Raw genomic sequence first — 22,138 nt, forward strand, 5'->3', positions numbered from 1 at the left:
TGACAGCATTAATTTATCACATTAATGGATTTCCCACTTGGTTTATTTCTATCAATATGTTTTAATAGTTTTCGCTAGGTCTATATCCTCAATATTGTTTTGGGTTAATATGCACAGATCAGATGAGCACATTTTTCTAAGTAATGTTTCTGTTGGCGTTTTGGTCCAGGATGGTGTGAAGTTTGTGAGCATCGGGTCCTTGTTCTCTGAGCTGGTGGCAGTGAGCTCTAAGGGGGAACTCTTCCAGTGGAAGTGGAGTGAACCAGAACCATACAGAAACACACAGGTAAACATCTATACTGTACAACAAGCCAACAGGACTGATTGCATGAACAGTGTCAAGGATTCAGCAGCAGCCTTTATCAAATACAATTCTAATGATTTATCAGAGACCAGTGCTGTACACTAACAACACCAACTCTCCTCCTGAGGACTACTTTGTAAATAGGTGTTTTCATTCAAATACACGTTTTATTAGCAAACCCACCCCATTAAAAAATATATATATCTAAAAAATGGACTCCTCCTCCAATCAGAACCCTTCTATCCGCCACCCCCGGGTGTCCTTCTTGGGCCTGACCAATGAGAAGATCACCCTGCTGTCTGCTAACAGCATCAGAGCCACCGTGGCCACGGAGACCAACAAGGTGGCGACCTGGATGGATGACACCCTGAGCAGCGTGGCATCCAAGCTGGAACACAGTGCCCAGGCCTACCCTGAGCTGCAGGGGGAGCGCATCGTGTCTCTGCACTGCTGTGCCCTCTACACCTGCGCCCAGCTGGAGAGCAACCTGTACTGGTGGTGAGTTACAGTAGTTAATCCTCACTGCCGAGAGGAGAGAGATTGGCGGGATTTGCACTGGGATTGTGCCAAGCAAGCTCAATCAAGTGCTGCTAAAGTATTTGAAAGATAACAATTACTAGTTGAACTCAGGCAGTGGCTGGCCAGAGGCCCTCGCTCTACTCAAATGTCCAGTGCAAATGTAGAACTCGGTCCTTGAGAGATCTATGCGTACAAGAAGGTTAAGCTGGATGTTAGTGGTTTATGTTTTGAAATGTTGTTTCCTCAGGGGTGTTGTGCCTTTTAGTCAACGGAAAAAGATGCTTGAAAAGGCTAGAGCCAAGAACAAGAAGCCAAAGTCCAGTGCCGGTATCTCCTCAATACCCAACATCACCGTGGGAACGCAGGTGACAAAACATAACATTAAAACATAACATAAAACCAAGACTGGGAGCATTAGAACCCTGTGTATAAATGTTCCTTTTTCCTGAAATGTTTTTGTTCTCTGCACCTGTGAATCCGGTTGGATGTCTGTTGCGTACACTCGTACACTGCTTTTGAACGAATGTGAACAGGTGTTTGTGTCCTCTCTCCAGGTGTGCCTGAGGAATAACCCCCTCTACCACGCCGGGGCCGTTGCCTTTTCTGTCAACGCTGGGATCCCCAAGGTGGGACTGCTCCTCGAGTCTGTCTGGAACATGAACGACAGCTGCAGGTTCCAGCTGCGATCACCAGAGAGCCTCAAGAACATGGACAAGACCACCAAGACACAGGAGATCAAGTGAGTTAACTTCCATTTCAGAGAGCAGCTGGTCTCAATTCGCTCCCTGCCCTTTTCCCTTGGCCCTAACCCTTCTATGTTTGCAAATATCAAAGGGTTAGGCCCACGGGAAGGAGTAGGGAGTGAATTGAGATCAGCTTGTTCCCTTCAAAGCCACTCCAAATCTAAATCAATGGCCCTCATCTCCAACACTCATGAACTCAGTCCTACCCATTCTCGCCTTAGAACGGAGAGCAAGCCGGAGTTGGTAAAGACTGAGATGGGGCCCCCTCCTTCCCCGGCCTCCACCTGCAGTGACACCTCCTCCATCGCTAGCAGTGCTTCGCTGCCCTACAGTACGTCACATTACTAGCTACTATACTAATCACCTCTCTCTCGCTCTAATATTGCCATGACTCATTTGCCTTAGAAACGGATGGTGTGGCAATTGCAGGTCTCAATTATAATTTTTTTGCTTGCAGTTTGAGTTTGTCTCTAGTTGTTGTATCTGATAATGAAATCTGCTGTAACTGCTTACGAGACCTGGGTTAAATACTTACGTCAAATGCTTGTGCTGCACTTGATTTAGCTTGCATGGTACAATGGAACCCAAATAGAATAGTCCTAAAAGTGCAAACCCCTGCCCACCTTGCACAGTGGACAAGCTAAATCAAGCACACCTTGAGTATTTTACATTTTTGTTAACCCTGGTCTGCTGTTGTATGAATATCCTAACATGTGTTCTCTGCCCTTACAGAACGAAGACGCTCGACCCCGGCTCCCAAAGAGGAGGAGAAGGTGAACGAGGAGCAGTGGCCTCTTCGGGAAGTGGTATTTGTGGAGGATGTTAAAAATGTCCCTGTGGGAAAGGTGGGTGTGGCTACAGGAAGGGACCAGACCCTAACACTCTCTGGCAGGCTGGGGGATAGACGCCATTGTTTTGTTTTTATTAACAACAAAATATTTAGATTTATCACATATTTGATAGTTATTTCTAAAACCTAGAGTAATTTTTTTATTTCCGTTTTCATTTACATGTAAAGAAATGCCTAAGAGCAGAACTCAAAGCCGTAGTAAAATGTTTTGTATCCTGTGTATTGTCTGTTCGTTGTTATTGTGGTGTCTTCATGACGGCCCTATTTGCAACAGCTCCGTCTTTTAACTTCAGGTGCTGAAAGTGGACGGTGCGTATGTAGCTGTGAAGTTTCCAGGGACATCAAGCAGCGTGAGCACACAGCCGAGTCAGACTAGTGCTCCAGCTCCCATCACTGACTCTGACCCCTCCTCACTGCTGCAGGACTGTAGGCTGCTCAGAATAGATGAGTTACAGGTACAACTATTGGACGCTCACTTACACTCACAAACTTATAAAACATTATAGTGTAATTATTACTCCCATACAAATGTGTGTTTTCAGTGATGGTTTAATGTTTGTGCAATTATTTAATCAATCTAAGCCCAATTTTACAATAAAACTATCTGTCATTGTAGTATTACATCTGTTGTATAAATGTTGTTTGTCTAAAAGCTGGTGCCTCTTTTTATCAACAGGTGGTGAAAACTGGTGGAACTCCTAAAGTTCCAGATTGCTTCCAGCGTACACCTAAAAAACTCTGCATCCCAGAGAAGGCTGAGATTCTGGCTGTGAATGTTGACTCCAAAGGTAAGACATCTGCATAACAATACAATGTAGTAATTAATGTTGGTGCCGAATGCCGATAATGTACTACTGAGTGTTTAAGTGTGGATATTAATAAATTCTATGTGTATTCTGACTTGCTCTGTTGGCTGCCCCTTCAGGAGTCCACGCAGTGCTGAAGACTGGTAACTGGGTGAGGTACTGTATCTTTGACCTGGCCACAGGCAAAGCAGAGCAGGAGAATAACTTCCCCACCAGTAACCTGGCCTTCCTGGGGCAGAGTGAACGCAATGTAGCAATCTTCACCGCAGGACAGGTCAGCACCTCTCCGCTACTCAATACCTTTTCAAATTTAGCCATGCTTCATGTATTGCGAGAAGGTTGTGTAGGCAATTGCATATCCAACAATTTCCTCATTTTCTAAGCACATTTTGACAATTTTATTTCCAGGACTCCCCAGTCATCCTTCGGGATGGAAATGGCACAATTTACCCAATGGCCAAAGACTGTATGGGCGGGATCCGAGACCCTGAGTGGCTGGACCTGCCGCCCATCGCCAGCCTGGGCATGGGGGTGCACTCCCTGGCCAACCTCCCCACCAACTCAACCATCAAGAAGAAAGCTGCTATTATCATATTGGCTGTGGAGGTTAGCAAAATGTGATATTATTTATAGCTCAAAGGGGATTATTTAGTTGATGGTCAAATTGTTACTGGGAGGATCATCATTTTTGCAGGTTTCCCTAGATTGAGCTTACTTCTGGACCAAAAAAACATGCTTAATATAAACTCAGCAAAAATAGAAACGTCCTCTCACTGTCAACAGTGTTTATTTTCAGCAAACTTAACATGTGTAAATATTTTTATAAACATAACAAGATTCAACAACTGAGACATAAACTGAACAAGTTCCGCAGACATGTGACTAACAGAAATTGAATAATGTGTCCCTGAACAAAGGGGGGGTCAAAATCAAAAGTAACAGTCGGTATCTGGTGTGGCCACCAGCTGCATTAAGTACTGCAGTGCATCTCCTCCTCATGGGCTGCACCAGATTTGCCAGTTCTTGCTGTGAGATGATACCCAACTCTTCCATCAAGGCACCTGCAAGTTTCCAGACATTTCTGGGGGGAATGGCCCTAGCCCTCACCCTCTGATCCAACAGGTCCCAGACGTGCTCAATGGGATTGAGATCCGGGCTCTTCGCTGGCCATGGCAGAATACTGACATTCCTGTCTTGCAGGAAATCACGCACAGAACGAGCAGTATGGCAGGTGGCATTGTCATGCTGGAGGGTCATGTCAGGATGAGCCTGCAGGAAGGGTACCACATGAGGGAGGAGGATGTCTTCCTTTGTAATGCACAGCGTTGAGATTGCCTGCAATGACAACAAGCTCAGTCCGATGATGCTGTGACACACCGCCCCAGACCATGACGGACCCTCCACCTCCAAATCAATCCCGCTCCAGAGTACAGGCCTCGGTGTAACGCTCATTCCTTCGTCGATAAACGCAAAACAGAGAAGAGCACTTTTTGCCAGTCCTGTGTGGTTCAGCGACGGTGGGTTTGTCCATAGGTGACGACGTTGCTGGTGATGTCTGGTGAGGACCTGCCTTACAACAGGCCTACAAGCCCGCAGTCCAGCCTCTCTCAGCCTATTGCGGACAGTCTGAGCACTGATGGAGGGATTGTGCGTTCCTTGTGTAACTCGGGCAGTTGTTGTTGCCATCCTGTGCAGGTGTTACACGTGATCTGCCACTGCGAGAATGATCAGCTGTCCGTCCTGTCTCCCTGTAGCGCTGTCTTAGGCATCTCACAGTACGGACATTGCAATTTATTGCCCTGGCCACATCTGCAGTCCTCATGTCTCCTTACAGCATGCCTAAAGCACGTTCACGCAGATGAGCAGGGACCCTGGCCATCTTTCTTTAGTGTTTTTCAGAGTCTGTAGAAAGGCCTCTTTTAAAGTCCTAAGTTTTCATAACCGTGACCTTAATTGCCTATCGTCTGTAAGCTGTTAGTGTCTTAGCGACCATTCCACAGGTGCATGTTCATTAATTGTTTATGGGATCATGAACAAACATGGGAAACAGTGTTTACAATGAACACTTTACAATGAAGATCTGAAGTTATTTGGATTTTTACGAATTATCTTTGAGAGACAGGGTCCTGAAAAAGGGACGTTTCTTTTTTTGCTGAGTTTAGACTCAGCAAAAATGGATGTGCTTTTTAGCCAAGGAAAAGTATGTTTTTAACCTAAAACCGTCCCTTATTGTATTCTGTTGATAAATGCTTTTGTATTTTGCATGTTTTTATTCCCGCTGTAAAGTATATTGAGATGCTGTGCTGATGCACTTTAAATAACTTTGTTCAACTTGTGTTTCCAGAAGCAGACGTTGATGCAGCACGTGCTGCGTTGTGACTTTGAGGCCTGTCGTCAGTACCTGGTCAACCTGGAGCAGGCTGTTCTCCTGGAGCAGAGTCCCCACGTTCTCCACTCCTTTCTGGGCCACCGCTGTGACGGCAACCGCAACATCCTCCACGCCTGTGTCTCAGTCTGCTTCCCCGTCAGCAACAAGGAGACCAAGGAGGAGGAAGGTAAACCACAGCTAGAGTGCTGGGTGGTGTATACAGCGAGATGAAACGTTGCAGATGGAAGTCAACTAATGGAGTTAACTGGATTCCCTGTTCTACCTGAAACACAAATCATATCTGTTCTACACAATATATTCCAATCTGAAATTTTTGTGAGGTTACACCAGCGTCAAGACTCCTGAAGTCTCCAAAGGCACAGTGTCAGTTTTGAGCCATCCTCTGTGTTATCTTTCCCATCTCCCGTTTGACTTACATTATTTCCTCATCTCCCTGTGTCTGTATATGTGTGGTAACTGTTGGGCTGGTGTTTTCCAGAAGCTGAACGGTCTGAGAGGAATACGTTTGCAGAGAGACTGTCAGCAGTGGAGGCCATCGCCAATGCTATCTCTGTGGTGTCTAGCAACAGCTCTGGGAACAGGACCGGCTCTTCTAGCAGCAGAGGGTAACTAACTTATACAAGTTTTTAGGTTGACTATTTTCTTTCAGGCTACATGTTCATGATGAAAAACACTGAAGAACTGGATTATACTAACTGATTGTTCCATAAAGCCCAATAAGTGAAATAAGTTTACTGAGCCTATTGGCTTTTTTTCCGTTCTTAGAAAACCTGTTAGGATGCCATTTAGGACACTTGAGACCAAGAACACTATCTTGGCGCCCATTTATGTCTACATGTCAGTCCCATTGTGTCTTTCCACCACTCATGTAACCTGTTAAGTGTGTTCTGTCTGGCGCAGGCTGCGTCTGAGGGAGATGATGAGGCGCTCTCTGAGAGCAGCTGGGCTTGGCCGTCACGAGTCCGGCCCCTCCTCCAGCGACCACCAGGACCCCGTGTCCCCACCCATCGCCCCTCCCAGCTGGGTGCCCGACCCCCCTCCCATGGACCCAGACGGTGACATAGACTTCATCCTGGCCCCTGCAGTGGGATCTCTCACCACAGCCTCAACAGGGACCAGCCAGGGCCCCAGCACATCCACTATACCAGGTCAGATACCTATCTAGAAAACGTATTCCTCAACATACAACCACACCTAGCTAGCTACTCAACCACTGTACCAGGTCAAATACCTAGCCTGTGTGGTACTAAATGTCACCGAATTCCCTGTTTAGAACACTACTTATGGCCAGAGCCTGTATATAAGGAATAGGGTTCCATTTGGAACCAACCAATGACTAGCTACTTCCTCACTATACCACCATACATGCTCAGATGTGGAGTTAGTTGGGGTTACCCTATTGTTCTCCAACTCTCCCCAATGTCTCTGACCTGTTCCATCCTCCTGCCACAGGCCCCTCTGAGCCTTCGGTGGTGGAGTCTAAAGACCGCAAGGCCAACGCCCACCTCATCCTCAAACTGATGTGTGACAGCATGGTTCTCAGGCCACACCTCTGCGAGCTGCTCTCTGCCAAGTAAAGACTCAGTTGTTTTTACATCTTTCTTTAAAAAACTGAAGGAGCGTTCCGATCTTTTGTATTTTTTTTATGATAGAGGCAGGTGTGATTGGGGGGGAGATTGAGAATTGAGATGGCCAATGGGTCTGGGCAAGCTTTTTAATTTTATAACACAGTAATGCCTTGTTTCATTAAAATACTGAACTGAACTATTGCTCTCATTATTATTGATGTTTGTCCCCCCCTCCTTTCTGTTGCTCTTCTAAAGTGTGTGTGTGTGTGTGTGTGTATTTGACAGGGATGCCCGTGGAATGACCCCGTTCATGCTGGCAGTAAGCGGGAGAGCTTACCCAGCTGCCATTACTGTTCTGGAGGCTGCGCAGAAAATGGCGAAGGGTACATCACTCACTACACTGTTTATTTGTCTTTGGTTGAGAAAGAGGAGACTTTGGCAGTGCTACTAATGGATATGAATGCTTACATGTTGATGTAAAGACATCATAAGTCATTAATTTATACATGAAGAAGTGATTATACATGTACTGTTTAATAAGGAGAGAACATAATTTTTTTAATGGGGATGACAACCTAAACTTAATAACCTAATAAAAATATATATTTTAATGTTCTGTTGCAAAACCTGTTGTGTAGTCGGAGACCCCGGCATGACTGAGAAGGTGGATGCAGACTCTGTGTTCATGGAGATGATTTGTCCCTCGGGGACCAACCCTGACGACTCTCCTCTCTACGTCCTCTGCTGCAACGACACCTGCAGCTTCACCTGGACAGGAGCTGAACACATCAACCAGGTGAGGGACACACACATACACACACACACACACACACACACCAGGTGGGTCACTTGGGAGGACAATGCAACACGCACAACAAATGAGTCAGCCGTTCACACTGGTTTACCTTTTCACAGATGGGAATCTTTGCTGACCATTTACTCTCTCTCCCATCTAGGATATCTTTGAGTGCCGGACCTGCGGCCTGTTGGAGTCTCTCTGCTGCTGCACTGAGTGCGCCAGGGTGTGTCACAAAGGACACGACTGCAAGTATGTACTTCACTCTTCATACTGGTGTTAGTGGATTTCATTACTTACATCCCGGTTTTATACTGTTGTAATGCATCACTGAATCTGATACAGGTGATTTGCACCAGGCCTTTAATGATAATGTCTTTCTCCCCAGACTCAAGAGGACCTCTCCCACTGCGTACTGTGACTGCTGGGAGAAGTGTAAGTGTAAGACGCTGATTGCTGGACAGAAAGCTGCTCGCCTGGACCTGCTGTACAGACTGCTCACCACCACTAACCTGGTCACCAGTCCAAACAGCCGGTAAACACACACACTGACTGACTGTAGGCTGTATTTTGTGTTCAGTGTTAACATGTATTTCTTTTAAATCCAATGTTGGTTCTCTTCATTCAATCTGTAAGGTGTTTTTTCAGGTGCTTTAGTAATGTGTTTTTCTTCCTCTGGCTGGTCAACAGGGGGGAGCATATCCTTCTGTTCCTGGTGCAGACTGTTGCTAGGCAGAGTGTGGAGCACTGCCAGTACCGACCCCCTCGCATCAGAGAGGACAGGAACCGCAAGGCTGCCAATGCTGAAGGTGGATGGAGGTTTACTACTGTTGTCAGGCCTGGTTTCACTTCAAGCAACACTGCAAATCTAGCATGATGGCTCAATGTTTATTTTCATTCACATCAATTCTCTATTCTAAGAGACAATTCTAATAGTTTTTTTAATGTTGTCCTCCCTGTGTGTCAGACTCTGACATGCCGGACCATGACCTGGAGCCTCCGCGCTTCGCCCAGCTGGCCCTGGAGAGGGTGCTGCAGGACTGGAATGCTCTCAAGTCCATGATAATGTTCGGATCCCAGGAGAATAAAGACCCGTGAGTTCTCTAGCCCTGCCTGCCTTCACCAGCTCAGTGTCACCTCTCAAACCTCTTTGTCCATTCCTCCAACCTCTTTTATCTTGCCATCCCTCCAACCTCTTTGTCCATCCCTCCAACCTCTGTATCCAATTTATACTTCCGTAACTATTTTAGACAGCTGAAGCAAGCACGCACATTTTCTTCCTGAAATGTACCTCATCGGATGAGCAGCTGTTTAACCAGTTACGAGTCCTCTTAATAGTGTCACCTTTATAACTCTGGCTTCCTGGTTGTGTGTTCTAGGTTGAGTGCCAGCAGCCGTATCGCCCATCTCCTTCCAGAGGAGCAGGTGTACCTGAACCAGCAGAGTGGCACCATCCGCCTGGACTGCTTCACACACTGCCTCATCGTCAAGTGTGCCCCTGACATTACAGTAAGTCGGGTCAGTCTCCCCCCCCCCCCCCCCCCCCCCTTAAATTACTCAGATCTTCTGGAGTCAGTCAACCACAGTTGTAACACCTAGAGGACGCACACCCATCTTCTGTTGCAAGTACTCTCTCTGGGTCGTGTTCTCAGACACAGATTAAGCCTAGTCCTGGACTAAACCTATTTCATTGGAGAATTTAATTTGGGTCAGAGTAACTTGCCCAGAGGGTACACCACCACCTATCTGTGGCAAGTGCAACATTATCCCTCTAGGTGTAACTATCAACCTTGAAGGTGGTCCGTGTGTGTTAGTTAACCATCTCTGAATCTTCTGTTGTCTCCTGTAGTTTATTGACACCCTGCTGGGGACCTTGGTGAAGGAGCTGCAGAACAAGTACACTCCTGGCCGGAGAGAGGAGGCCATCGTCGTCACCAGGAGGTTCCTGCGCTCCGTGGCCAGGGTGTTTGTCATCCTCAGCGTCGAGATGGCTTCATCCAAAAAGAAAAAGTATGAGTACCAAATCCAGATTGATCTCCATTTTGCTGTTGTACAGGGCTAGTCCTTTAGTTTAGGTGGTTTTAAAGGACTGGACTAGCCCTTTAGTGGATTTAAACAGGTTTTATTTGTCTTGTACTGCTCCCCACTCCTAGGTGAATATAAATATAGCAGCACGGACTGATTTGATACTTACAGTTGTTCACATCTAATCTCCTTTCTCGTTGTTTCTTCCAGTAACTTCATCCCCCAGCCCATTGGAAAGTGCAGGCGTGTGTTCCAGGCCCTGCTGCCCTATGCGGTGGAGGAGCTGTGCAACGTGGCGGAGTCTCTCATCGTGCCTGTAAGGATGGGCATCGCCCGGCCCACCGCTCCCTTCACCCTGGCCAGCACCAGCATCGACGCCGTGCAGGGCAGCGAGGAACTCTTCTCTGTGGAACCCTTGCCACCGAGACCCTCCCCAGACCAGTCCAGCAAGTGAGTGGTTTTACTCTGCATTCGCACAGACAGACATGTAGACTGTGTTCCCCAGCTCTGTTGATTTGGAGGTCTTTGTGACCTTCCTCTGGGAAAATATAATCTAGGGAAACACTTCTGCCATGTATATATTGGTTTAAAGTGGCTTGGATTTAGACATTGGCATTGTTAACTCAAATGGTCTTGTTTGTCTGTGTGTGTCAGTTCTAGTCAGACTGCATCGTCCTACATCATCAGGAACCCCCAGCCTCGCCGCAGCAGCCAGTCCCAGCCGGTCAGAGGGAGAGACGAGGAGCAGGATGACATTGTGTCTGCTGATGTTGAAGAGGTGAAGAGTCTCTCTAGAAAAGGAACATATCAATGTGGGGGGGGGGGGGGGGGGGGGGCAAAGATCAAAGTGTTGGTTGCTGTCAGTTTAATTAGAATTTCAGTTTACTTCTGAAATTGATTGAATTGAAATGGAATTGAACCCAACACTTGATGACATTTGCTTTCTCAGTACTGATTCCCAACTGTCTACATCTGTTGTGGCAGGTGGAGGTTGTCGAGGGCGTTGCCGGAGAGGAGGATCACCATGAAGACCAGGAGGAACAGGGAGAACAGGGAGAGGAGAACGCTGAGGCAGAGGGACAGCATGATGAACATGATGAGGATGGTGAGAACCTAGACTGGACTGACTCATCTTTTTTTTCCTACCACTAATGTGGTAGAATTTTACAATCTTTCTACAAATTATTGACTGTACTGATGCTGATTGTGGTTGAAGAGGGTTATGTCCTTTCCTCTCCAGGAAGCGACATGGAGTTGGATCTGCTGGCTGCCGCAGAGACTGAGAGTGACAGCGAGAGTAACCATAGCAACCAGGACAACGCCAGCGGGCGGAGGAGTGTTGTCACCGCAGCAACTGCTGGCTCCGAAGCAGGTATTATAATTCCCACCATTGTCTTTTGTATTCACATTGTAGTTTAAGTCCTTGTCATTTTAATTAAATTTAAATCTCTGGTTTATTTTCTTCTGTGATGTGGCTACTGGCCAGCCACCCGTCTAAAGACCTCATTTAACGATCCTACCTGAGTTCTTGAGACTACTAAATGGAAATCGCTTTCTGCCTCACCACCCTCTTCAATATTCAGTTGCTGTTCAGGCTGACTAATTATTTTTCTGTCTCATTATCACCAGTCTTGACTGGCTGTCACACCAGCCAGTAAAAGGGAAGAGGCCCAATTTTCTTTTCTTTTTTTTTCTTTTTTTTTTTTGTATCAAAAGTTCCTTTTAGGTCACATTGTTCTTACCACTGACATCATGGCTTAAGACTGCAGAGCAACTCGTCTACTACTAGGGTTCATTACTCAATGTATTTCATTTGCAGGATGTAGAATATCCCTGGCTTTTCAAAATGTTGGTATGGCCTCCTTTTTACTACAATGCATAATATGTCAGGGCTAGAGTGACATTTTTGAGGTGCACACACAGTTTATACGAAGGAGTTCACCCAGTATTGCCCTCCATCTCACATATCACCATGGTTCTCATCAACTAATAATATCTTACTCCCAAGTCTGTCTTGTTGGTGTTTCTCCCTGAATAACAAACTAATCACTATATCTTTAGACCTGCTAGCTGGTGTGGGGTTCCTCCCTTGTGTCCATCTACATTTTGCCTTTGATTCTTTGTTTGTGGTTGTAATTGCTTTTGATATGGCAAAGTCAGGAAAAATGTATAATTATGGTGTCTTTTTCCCGTCAGACACTACTAAGATCACTCAAAAATAAGACCAACAATAGAAATATAAACATGATGGTCCCATGTTTTCAGAGGGATCGATCTGGATTTAGCCCATCAGATAGGATTAAATGCATAGCTGGAAACAGAATGAATAGAACGGGAGTCCCCATTAAAGCCAATGATTAGTCTGTTCTATTTATTATATTTCTTTGTGTTTATTCCTATGCGATAGGCGAAATAACTTTCTAAAAACTGCACCCTGGTGAAACTGTGGTACTTTAGCCTAATTTGAACAACAAGAAGCAGCGTTGTTTAAGCTCTGTTGAGCCGCTCAATATAACATGGTAGCTAGCTAGCAGTCTTGTGGTGGTGTGGAACACTAACCTGCACTCCTGCTACCTGGCAAGGTGAGCAGTGCCACACACTCATCTCTCCTCTGTTTCCTCTTCCTCCTCTATTTCCCCATCCCGCTCTTATCCCCCTTCGTCTTCCCATCCCTCTCCACCAAGGTGCCAGCAGTGTCCCTGCCTTCTTTTCAGAGGACGACTCCCAGTCCAACGACTCAAGCGACTCGGACAGCAGCAGCAGCCAGAGCGACGACGTGGACCAGGAGACCTTTCTATTGGACGAGCCCTTGGAGAGGACCACCACCGCCTCCCACGTCAACAGTGCTGCCCAGGCGCCGCGCTCCATGCAGTGGGCTGTACGCAACACCCCCAGCCAGAGAGCCACGGGCAGCGCCCCCTCCAGCTCCTCCACCCCTGCTGGTCAGCACTAATACTACTACACGCACACAATCTGTGCCGTACACACCAGTACTCTCATATTGACACATCCAAGATGGACTGCATTTAGGACAGTCTTGTATTGATTTTTAAAAATATCTTTTGTCTGTCATTCTATCGCAAGAGCGTATTGGACTGAGTCAGTGGGAAGTTTTTTGGTGTTATGTTTTGCTGGGGACTATGTTGGTGAGGTCTGTCTGTGCTGACGCTCATGTCTCTGTGCCCAGCAGCGAGCTCCACAGGTCTGATCTACATCGACCCGTCCAACCTGCGGCGCAGCAGTGCCATCAGCACCAGCGCGGCCGCTGCGGCTGCAGCTCTGGAGGCCTCCAACTCGTCCAGCTACCTGACGTCAGCCTCCAGCTTAGCCCGGGCCTACAGCATCGTCATCAGACAGATCTCTGACCTGATGAGCCTCATCCCCAAGTACAACCACCTGGTCTACTCCCAGTACCCTGCTGCAGTCAAACTCACCTACCAGGACGCTGTCAACCTGCAGGTGACACAGACCCACACACAGATCACATTGCATTATGTTACCTACCAATGGTCACATGTTAGTGTCAACAAAGTGGTTCTGGAAGTATTTTATAGGATAATTATTCTGTTGTACCTATGGGATAAGAAGCAATAGACACCTTTCTGACTAAAGTGACTCCAACCGTTTTGTGGAGATGCAAATTTGATTGACTTTTACACTACACAAGTGTTATTGACGTTCTGACTGAATCAACCTTATCTGTGTGTTATACCACCAGAACTTTGTTGAGGAGAAGCTGATCCCTACGTGGAACTGGATGGTGTCCATCATGGACTCTACAGAGGCTCAGCTGCGTTACGGCTCGGCCCTGTCCTCAGCAGGCGACCCCGGACACCCATCCCACCCCCTCCACGCCTCGCAGCACTCCGCCCGCAGGGAGCGCATGACCGCCCGCGAGGAAGCCAGCCTCCGCACCTTGGAGGGACGGAGGTCTGGGTAAAATAAGTGTAACCCAAAATAGTAGAATGTGTTATTGGCAATCAGCAGTGTTTCATAGGCCCCCACTAGTTTGCAATTGTTTATGGATTATATTTCAAGTCGCTGATGTGTGTGTGTTCCTTCCTCCCAGGCGTGCGGCCACTCTACTGACAGTGCGTCAGGGGATGATGTCAGCGCGGGGAGACTTCCTGAACTATGCCCTCTCTCTGATGCGTTCCCATAATGACGAGCACTCTGACGTTCTGCCTGTGCTGGATGTGTGTTCTCTCAAACACGTGGCCTACGTCTTCCAGGCCCTCATCTACTGGATCAAAGCCATGAACCAGCAGACAACTCTGGACACAACACAGATGGACCGCAAGAGGTATTGACTCCCCTGGAATGGATGGACATGTTTACACTGACTCTTTCTCGACTGTTTTCTCCATTCCTCACCTCTGACCTTGGCTTCTTCTGCAATGCTTTTTGAGAAGGAAGTGAGGACGTGAGGAATCAAGGAAAGCCTTATTGAGAAGGAGCCACTGACTCCCCTTAGAAAATGACCCGCATGTCAAATGTTCAGTGTGATTTAACTCTATTAGTTTACCCCACAGGAGCCGTGAGATTCTGGAACTGGGACTGGACAATGAAGATTCTGAACATGAGAATGACGAGGACACCAATCAAAGTAAGTTAATCGATTTATGAATGATATGCTTTGATATTTGTGTGTTCTATTTGAAGTGTTCTCATACAGGTGTCTTAACCTATTATTTTTCACCTCAGTTTGATTGATAGACATTTTAAGAGTGAGTTACTAGTCCATTGATATGCGGAGCACTGTTAGGTTGTTTTCTGGTATTGGAAGGCAGACAAGCCAGAAGAAAGGCAGTTAGGCAGAAACGAGGAAAAAAGAAGAGGGCAGCTCCCAAAGGTACAGTTAAGTTCAGATTAGACAAACAGTTTTGCCCTTTTTGAGTCACTTAAATCTGACAAACGACACTTAAACTGTTTGCTCAATCAGCCAGCTTTAGTCACTGTTAGTGAAAAAGTATTTGCCCCTTTTCTAATTTTCTCTACTTCTGCATATTTTTGATACTGAATGTTATCAGATCTTCAACCAAAACCTAATATTAGATATGTGTTCACTCAGGTAACCTTTAACACAATTACATACTTATTTTATAAACAAGGTTATGCACAACCCAATGCCCCTGTTTGAAAAAGTAATTGCCCCTTACACTCAGTAACTGGTCGTGCCACCTTTAACTGTAATGACTCCAACCAAAAGCTTCTGTAGTTGTTGATCAGTCTCTCACGTCGATGTGGAGGACTTTTGGCCCACTCTTCCATGCAGAACTGCTTTAACTCGGTGATATTTGTGGGTTTTCAAGCATGAACTGCTTTTTTCAAGTCCTGCCGCAACAACTAAATTGGAATTAGGTCTGGACTTAGACTAGACCAGGTATTCCCAAACTGGGGTACGCGTAATGCCGTCAGGGGTGCGCCAATTAAAAGGGATTTCAAATTTTCTAACAGTGCATTTTATATTTTCCAATGGGGCTATACATCTGGCTGAGTTTTTTTTTTCCTTTCTTGCCTGAGTAGCATCGTTTCACTGCTAAAAATGGAATTAAACCGTCTAGTGTTCAGCGAAATAACAACACAATGTCAAATACAGGTAGCCTAGTCAAATAATTAACATCCAATCACATTAACTGTTACTCTCTCGCGGGAAACCTTCACTCTTGTGTAGACATTTAGAAATAAAACATGGCAATTAGAAAAATAAGCCACACGTTTTTTTGGGCCAGAATTAAGACAACTTTCGAGTAGTAAGACATGTATAAAAGCAACAGATACCATTAATAAGAAGGGGCTAGAAGCATTTTATATGGTGAGCTACCGAGTGGCTAGGACAGGCAAGCCCCATACTATTGTGGAGGACTTAATTCTTCCTGCTGCCGTGGATATGGCTGGGACAATGCTGGGGGAAAATGCCAAAAACTATACAGACAAAGCCTTCATCAAACACTGTCTCATGACGCATCGGTGAATTATATGCGTTACAGCTGGATGAGTCAACAGATGTGGTGGCACAGCTCCTGGTATATGTCCATTACGTTTATGGGGGGTCAATTAAGGAAAACCACTGGAAACCAGGACATGAGAGGGTATTTTTAAAGCAAGGCCCCTGAACTCTCGTGTAGTTTCTGCATTATGCAATGATATGGGCAGTGACCATGTAACGCGTTTACAACATACAGAATTGCGCTGGTTATCAAGGGGAAAAGTATTGACACGTTTAAAAAAATAAATATATAATAATAAATAAATAACAAGCTTAGTTTTATTTACTGACCATTTTCACTTGTCTGACCGCTTGCATGATGAGTTTCTCATACGACTGGCCTATCTGGGTGATGTTTTTTTCTCGCCTGAATGATTTGAATCTAGGATTACAGGGACTGTCCGCAACTATATTCAATGTGCAGAACAAAATTGAGGCTATGATTAAGAAGTTGGAGCTCTTTTCTGTCTACATTAACAAGGACAACACACAGGTCTTTCCATCATTGTATGATTTTTTTGTGTGCAAAAGAACTCAAGCTTACGGACAATGTCAAATGTGATATAGTGAAGCACTTGAGTGAGCTGGGTGCGCAATTACGCAGATACTTTCCGAAACGGACGACACAAACTGGAATCGTTATCCCTTTCATGCCCTGCCTCCAGTCCACTTACCCGATATCTGAACAAGAGAGCCTCATCGAAATTCCAACGATATTCTGAGAAAATGTAATTCAATCAAAGTCACTGCCAGGTTTCTGCAAAGGGCTGCGCTCAGAGTGTTTTCCTTTGACAAATCACTCTGTTAAAGACTGATGCCCTTTGCAACCACGTACCTATGTGAGAGTGGATACTCGGCCCTCACTAGCATGAAAACTAAATACAGGCACAGACTGTGTGGGAAATGATTTAAGACTGAGTCTCTCCAATACAACCCAACATTAGTTATGTGCATCCTTTCAAGCACATCCTTCTCATTAACCTGTGGTGAGTTATTCACAATTTGATTAATAAGATTTTATATGTAAGATGGTTAAATAAAGAGCTAAATTATTGATTATTATTTGTGCCCTGGTCCTATAAGAGCTCTTTGTCACTTCCCACAAGCCCGGTTGTAACAAACTGACTCATTCTTATGTTTAATGAATGTGTTGTATTGTGTGTGTGTGGCAGGCTTACAATGATGGCAAAACAACATTTGAATGCCCTGATCCTGGTGCTAGAGGGGGTACGCAGCTGGAGGTTGCATGTTTGAAGGGGTACGGGACTATTAAAAAGTTTGGGAACCACTGGACTAGAACATTCCAAAACTTAAAATGTGTTGCTTTTTTGCCACTTTCATGTAGACATGATTGTGTGTTTTGATCATTGTCTTGCTGCGTGACCCAGTTGCGCTTCAGCTCACAGACGGATGGCCTTACATTCTCCTGTAGAATTCTGGTACAGAGCAGAATTTATGGCTCCTTCTATTAAGGCAAGTCGTCCAGGTCCTGAGGCAGCAAAGCAGACCCAAACTAGCTTCTGAAGCTAAGCAGGGTTGATCCTGATATGTCCCTGGATGGGATTCCAGATGCTGCTGGGAGTGGTGTTTAAGGGCCAGTAGGAGGCACCCTTTCCTCTGGTCTAAAAAAATGTAATATCCAAATGCCCCAGGGCAGTGATTGGGGACATTGCCCTGTGTAGGGTGCTGTCTTTCGGGATGGGACGTTAAACGGGTGTCCTGACTCTGTGGTCACTAAAGATCCCATGGCACTTATCGTAAGAGTAGGGGTGTCATGTAGCAACAGCACGTCATCAGAACGCGACGTATGTTGTCGAACGCTGAAACCTGAACTAAAGACCTTGGTTTAAAAGCCGACAGTGTTTTTATATACTTTTATTTTGGAGCCTGCGGCTCTGTTGGGCTACATTTTTGTGAGCGCTGCCATCTCTCCCGGGATCCTGCCAGATTCCGTATAGGGTGAGTGACGCGAAGCCTAGCTGGCTCGGCGGACTCAAATGGAGGCCGCTATTGAAAGTTTCCAGCGTTGCAGGAGTTGTTTACTTTGCTTTGTTCCCGGGACAATGTGGACCGCACTGACTTTCAATGTAGCAACTGCTTGCTTGCGGAGGACTACAGGAGCGAAGTAGCTACTCTTAGCAAGCAAGTAGCAAACCTACATAAGCTACTGGGGAACCCACGGCCACCTACTTTTTCCTTCCACCCCAGTAGCTGGACGCCACTCTGGTCTGGTGGAAGTTTTGCCGCCGTGTCGGCTCTCCACAGCCGACTGGCTGGTGTTAGGCAGGGTTCCATCCCCGAAGGGGTCTCCCCCTTCCCTGGAGAACAGAGCTGATCTCAACCCAATCAACCAGCCATGGAGGTACGTCACTCGGCGTGGAAGTCGAAGGTGTCCTCTGGCAACGAGGGTCTCCATGGAGATGTTGAACCCGGAACTGACACGGACCAAAAACAGCTTTGCCGCCCTGGATCCAGAGGTTCCGGAGCCTTGGCCCTTGGTGGCTTCTCAATCAAGATCGAATCCGGAGGTACCTGCGTCTTCGTCCTCGGTTCTGTCTCCCTCTCCGGTGGCTTCTACCTCGGGTTCAGATCCTCGGAGCTCCCAACCTCACCAGACCGTGAGGCTGCCGTAGAGACCCGGGCCATTCAACATCACCAGCTGTCATCATAGGCAGCTCTATGGTGAGAAACATCTCGGTCCCCAAGGCAAAAACCCTGTGCTACCCAGGAGCACGAGTACAGGACATAAGGCTGCTTCCTTCTGTTCTACCACAGATGCCCGGAGCTGACACTGTCGTAGGCCATGTGGGGTCAAACGACATCAGGAGGGCTAGCTCTGAACATTTAAAAATGGATTTTAAAGAACTGAATTTAGCTTTAAAAGACTCCAAAAAAACAGCCAATAATTTCAGGTCCAGTACCATCGTTGGGCCGCAGGTGTGAAAGATTCAGCAGACTGCTGGCAATACACATCTGGCTAAAGACTACTGTAGCTCTGCTGGAGTCACTTTTATTGATAACTTTGACACCTTCTGGAAGCAGAAGACACTCTCAGGAATGACTGAGTCCATCCAAATCATCTTGGCTCCTGGACTCTGTCCACGCATTTCATGGCTGCATTAAAACAATAATAATAATAACAATAATAATGGCGGACGGAAGACAAGGAGGTGTGGCAGGTGCCGCTTCTCATACGAATGCTTTTATTTTATCTAAAACATCAGGTGTACGACAACCCCAGCTAAGTAACTCATGCAAAGAGTGTAAGTACAATTATGTGTTTTATCTCCAGTACTTTGCCATGATTGTCAGTTATGTAGCTGCTCTACTGATAATCTCAGTGTGTTCTTGCTGGGATGACACAATAAATCTACTGCCAGAGAATATCAACACCAAACACATTGGTTCACCGTTCCACGGGAGCGGACAGTACACAGCATACCATAATGTTCTGAATAATGGCCAAGTCTACCTCGCTCCCTATTCCGCTGAACCGCTTAGGCGTAACAAACACAAGTCCAACATTTATCGGAAACTGAAACTACCTGTTCACTACCCTCCTGCTCTCCGGGGATGTGCAACTTAATCCTGGGCCTAACATCACCGAGCCAGTGATACTCACCGGAGTGGAATTCAGTGGATGGCCTCGTCCACTGATCGTCGCCGCTGTGGAAGTGGGTGAGTGCTATGGTCCCGTGGTTTCTCTCTACTCACCCGACTCCAGGATAGATTTTGACTCTTCAAACATACCCAAGTCGCTATATGCGATCCCTAACTCTGCTTCTGGTACGCAAGCTGTTTTAGTTAGTTCCCCGCATCCAGTGCAGGCGGGAGGGATTGTTAATTGCGCTACCGAACTGCCCCTAATCAAAACGAAACAAAATGGCCTAAACCCAGCCGCCAGAAAACACAGAACATTTAACTTTTTTCAATGTGTCAATCACTCTCGAGTCATCTGGGACCCACGAGCTAAGCCCAAGGGACTACTAGGGGGGCACTTGAACATTCGTAGTGTCATTCCAAAAAGTGATCAAATTCAACATCTACTCACAGACTCCAACCTTGACTTCCTCTGCCTCTCAGAGACATGGCTCCATAAAAACTCTCCATATGCTTCTTTGATTGTGCCTGGCTACAATGTTTTCAGGAGAGACAGGATTGAAGGAAGAGGGGGTGTGATGATTTACATTAACCTCTCTTGGGTACGTGAGACGTTAGCGTCCCACCTTCAACAGCCAGTGAAACTGCTGGGCGCCAAATTCAAATACATAAATACTCATTATAAAAATTCAGAAAACAAAGGTTTAACCTCTCTACTGTTAGAAAGCCGGATCAACTAAGAATACCTAAGACTGAATTTAACTATTTTGAAAACGCAATTAAGGGAATTAACTGGAATGATCTCTTGTCCTATACAGACGTGGAAACTGATTGTCAGGTTTTTCTATCCACAATCCAGACTACAATAAATGGTTTCCTAAAGAAAATCAAATCCAAACCTGGCCAAAAGAGCACTCTTCCTTGGCTAAATGGAGACATCTGGAAATTGGTGAAAGAACGAGATTATGCTCTAAAAATAGCCCTAAAATCAAAATTAGAGCATGACAGATGTAGGTTTACCATGTTGAGAAATAAGGTGATGAAAGAAATCAGGCAGGCCAAGGCAAACTGTTTTATTAACATAATTGGTGAAGCCAAGGGAAATTCTAAATTGATCTGGTAGAATCTTAAAAAATTGTTTGACTACAGAGGTAGCAAAACTGTACTTCAAATCTATGATACTCCCCCACTTAACATACTGCTTGACTAGTTGGGCCCAAGCTTGCTGACAACATTAAAACCTATTCAGTCTGTCTACAAACAGGCTCTCAAAGTGCCTGATAGGAAGCCCAATAGCCATCATCACTGTTACATCCTCAGAAAGCATGAGCTCCTGAGTTGGGAAAATCTTGTGCAATACACTGACACATGTCTTGTATTCAAGATCCTAAATGGCCTGGCTCCCCCTCCACTCAGTATTTTTGTTAAACAGAAACCCAAACATATGGCAGCAGATCCACAAGGTCTGCCATGAGAGGTGACTGTATAGTTGCCTTAAGGAAAAGCACCTTTAGTAAATCTGCTTTCTCTGAGAGCTTCCCATGTCTGGAATACACTGCCATCAGACACACACAACTGCACCACATATCACATTTTCACAAAATTCATGAAGACATGGCTAAAGGTCAATCAGAGTTGTAAACATAATCCCTAGCTGTGTATTGCCGCTTTCCATGTTGTCTGTAGCTTGTGAGGTGTGGAAACACTTTGTTGCTTTTATGAATTTTGTCTTGCTTCTTTTTGTTCTATGTTGCTCTGTCTGTATGCTATGTCTTGCTTGTCCTATGTTGCTCTGAGTGTGCTCACTGCTCAATGATTGTCTATATTGTAATTGTTTTTAATAACCTGTCCAGGGACTGCGGTTGAAAATTAGCCGGCTGGCTAAAACTGGCACTTTTACTGAAACGTTGATTAATGTGCACTGTCCCTGTAAAAATAAAACAAACTAAACTCAACAACAAAAAAACAATGACTGGTAAATAATCCAAGACCAGCTCAGTTAATCCCTACCATTGTGACGAGTCGTCATAATGCTGCATCAAGTGTATATGATCTTAGGGGCATTGGCAAACACAATGTAAGTCATTTAATTTATGTACCCCTAATTGCACCAAATACGTCTATCTTACAGCTATTGTAAGCGGTAATCATGAGCTTGTAAACCAGAGTTACACTGTTAGCACTGAGGCGGTGTGCAATAATAGGAAGACCACTTTATGCAGCTCACCCTGCACTATCCGCTCCAATGTAAATAACATGAGTAAGTCTACCTCTAAGCTTCCCAGTAAAGCATTAAAAACAATCAAGCAACCCAGAAAAGTGCTAAAAATAGCCCATATTAACATATGTAGCCTAAGAAACTTGGTCCATGAAGTCAATGACTTGCTTGTAACAGATTACATTCATATTCTATCTCAAACTCACTTGGATAATACCTTTGATACAGTGTATTCATCACGTATTGCTACATACACGGTTATAGCATCTACCGAAAAGCCCACGGAGGCGGTGTTGCGATCTATATTCAGAACCACATTCCTGTAAAGCTT

General features: G+C 45.7%; 1 protein-coding gene across 5 annotated transcripts in view; it reads left to right on the forward strand.

The window, feature by feature from the left end:
• LOC120031034 (E3 ubiquitin-protein ligase UBR5-like) overlaps nt 1-22,138 on the forward strand; it is a 46,539-nt gene that overhangs the window by 10,578 nt on the left and 13,823 nt on the right. For 3 of the 5 annotated variants that reach the window (XM_038976564.1, XM_038976566.1, XM_038976567.1), the window contains exons 10-40: nt 170-286; nt 537-802; nt 1,071-1,188; nt 1,378-1,562; nt 1,788-1,897; nt 2,299-2,411; nt 2,710-2,871; nt 3,093-3,204; nt 3,342-3,496; nt 3,631-3,828; nt 5,567-5,777; nt 6,090-6,216; nt 6,512-6,759; nt 7,064-7,184; nt 7,465-7,562; nt 7,818-7,975; nt 8,136-8,227; nt 8,364-8,510; nt 8,666-8,784; nt 8,943-9,069; nt 9,355-9,484; nt 9,825-9,985; nt 10,211-10,450; nt 10,655-10,778; nt 10,985-11,105; nt 11,241-11,372; nt 12,685-12,942; nt 13,191-13,459; nt 13,719-13,930; nt 14,070-14,303; nt 14,533-14,606. In XM_038976564.1, the coding sequence (XP_038832492.1) occupies nt 170-286; nt 537-802; nt 1,071-1,188; nt 1,378-1,562; nt 1,788-1,897; nt 2,299-2,411; nt 2,710-2,871; nt 3,093-3,204; nt 3,342-3,496; nt 3,631-3,828; nt 5,567-5,777; nt 6,090-6,216; nt 6,512-6,759; nt 7,064-7,184; nt 7,465-7,562; nt 7,818-7,975; nt 8,136-8,227; nt 8,364-8,510; nt 8,666-8,784; nt 8,943-9,069; nt 9,355-9,484; nt 9,825-9,985; nt 10,211-10,450; nt 10,655-10,778; nt 10,985-11,105; nt 11,241-11,372; nt 12,685-12,942; nt 13,191-13,459; nt 13,719-13,930; nt 14,070-14,303; nt 14,533-14,606 (4,939 nt within the window). Of the gene's footprint in view, nt 1-169; nt 287-536; nt 803-1,070; nt 1,189-1,377; nt 1,563-1,787; nt 1,898-2,298; nt 2,412-2,709; nt 2,872-3,092; nt 3,205-3,341; nt 3,497-3,630; nt 3,829-5,566; nt 5,778-6,089; nt 6,217-6,511; nt 6,760-7,063; nt 7,185-7,464; nt 7,563-7,817; nt 7,976-8,135; nt 8,228-8,363; nt 8,511-8,665; nt 8,785-8,942; nt 9,070-9,354; nt 9,485-9,824; nt 9,986-10,210; nt 10,451-10,654; nt 10,779-10,984; nt 11,106-11,240; nt 11,373-12,684; nt 12,943-13,187; nt 13,460-13,718; nt 13,937-14,069; nt 14,304-14,532; nt 14,607-22,138 lie in introns of all 5 variants that reach the window. The other 2 variants (XM_038976563.1, XM_038976565.1) reach the window with 2 other exon arrangements.

Source organism: Salvelinus namaycush, chromosome 37, assembly GCF_016432855.1.
Source record: "Salvelinus namaycush isolate Seneca chromosome 37, SaNama_1.0, whole genome shotgun sequence".
NCBI classification, from domain to species: domain Eukaryota; kingdom Metazoa; phylum Chordata; class Actinopteri; order Salmoniformes; family Salmonidae; genus Salvelinus; species Salvelinus namaycush.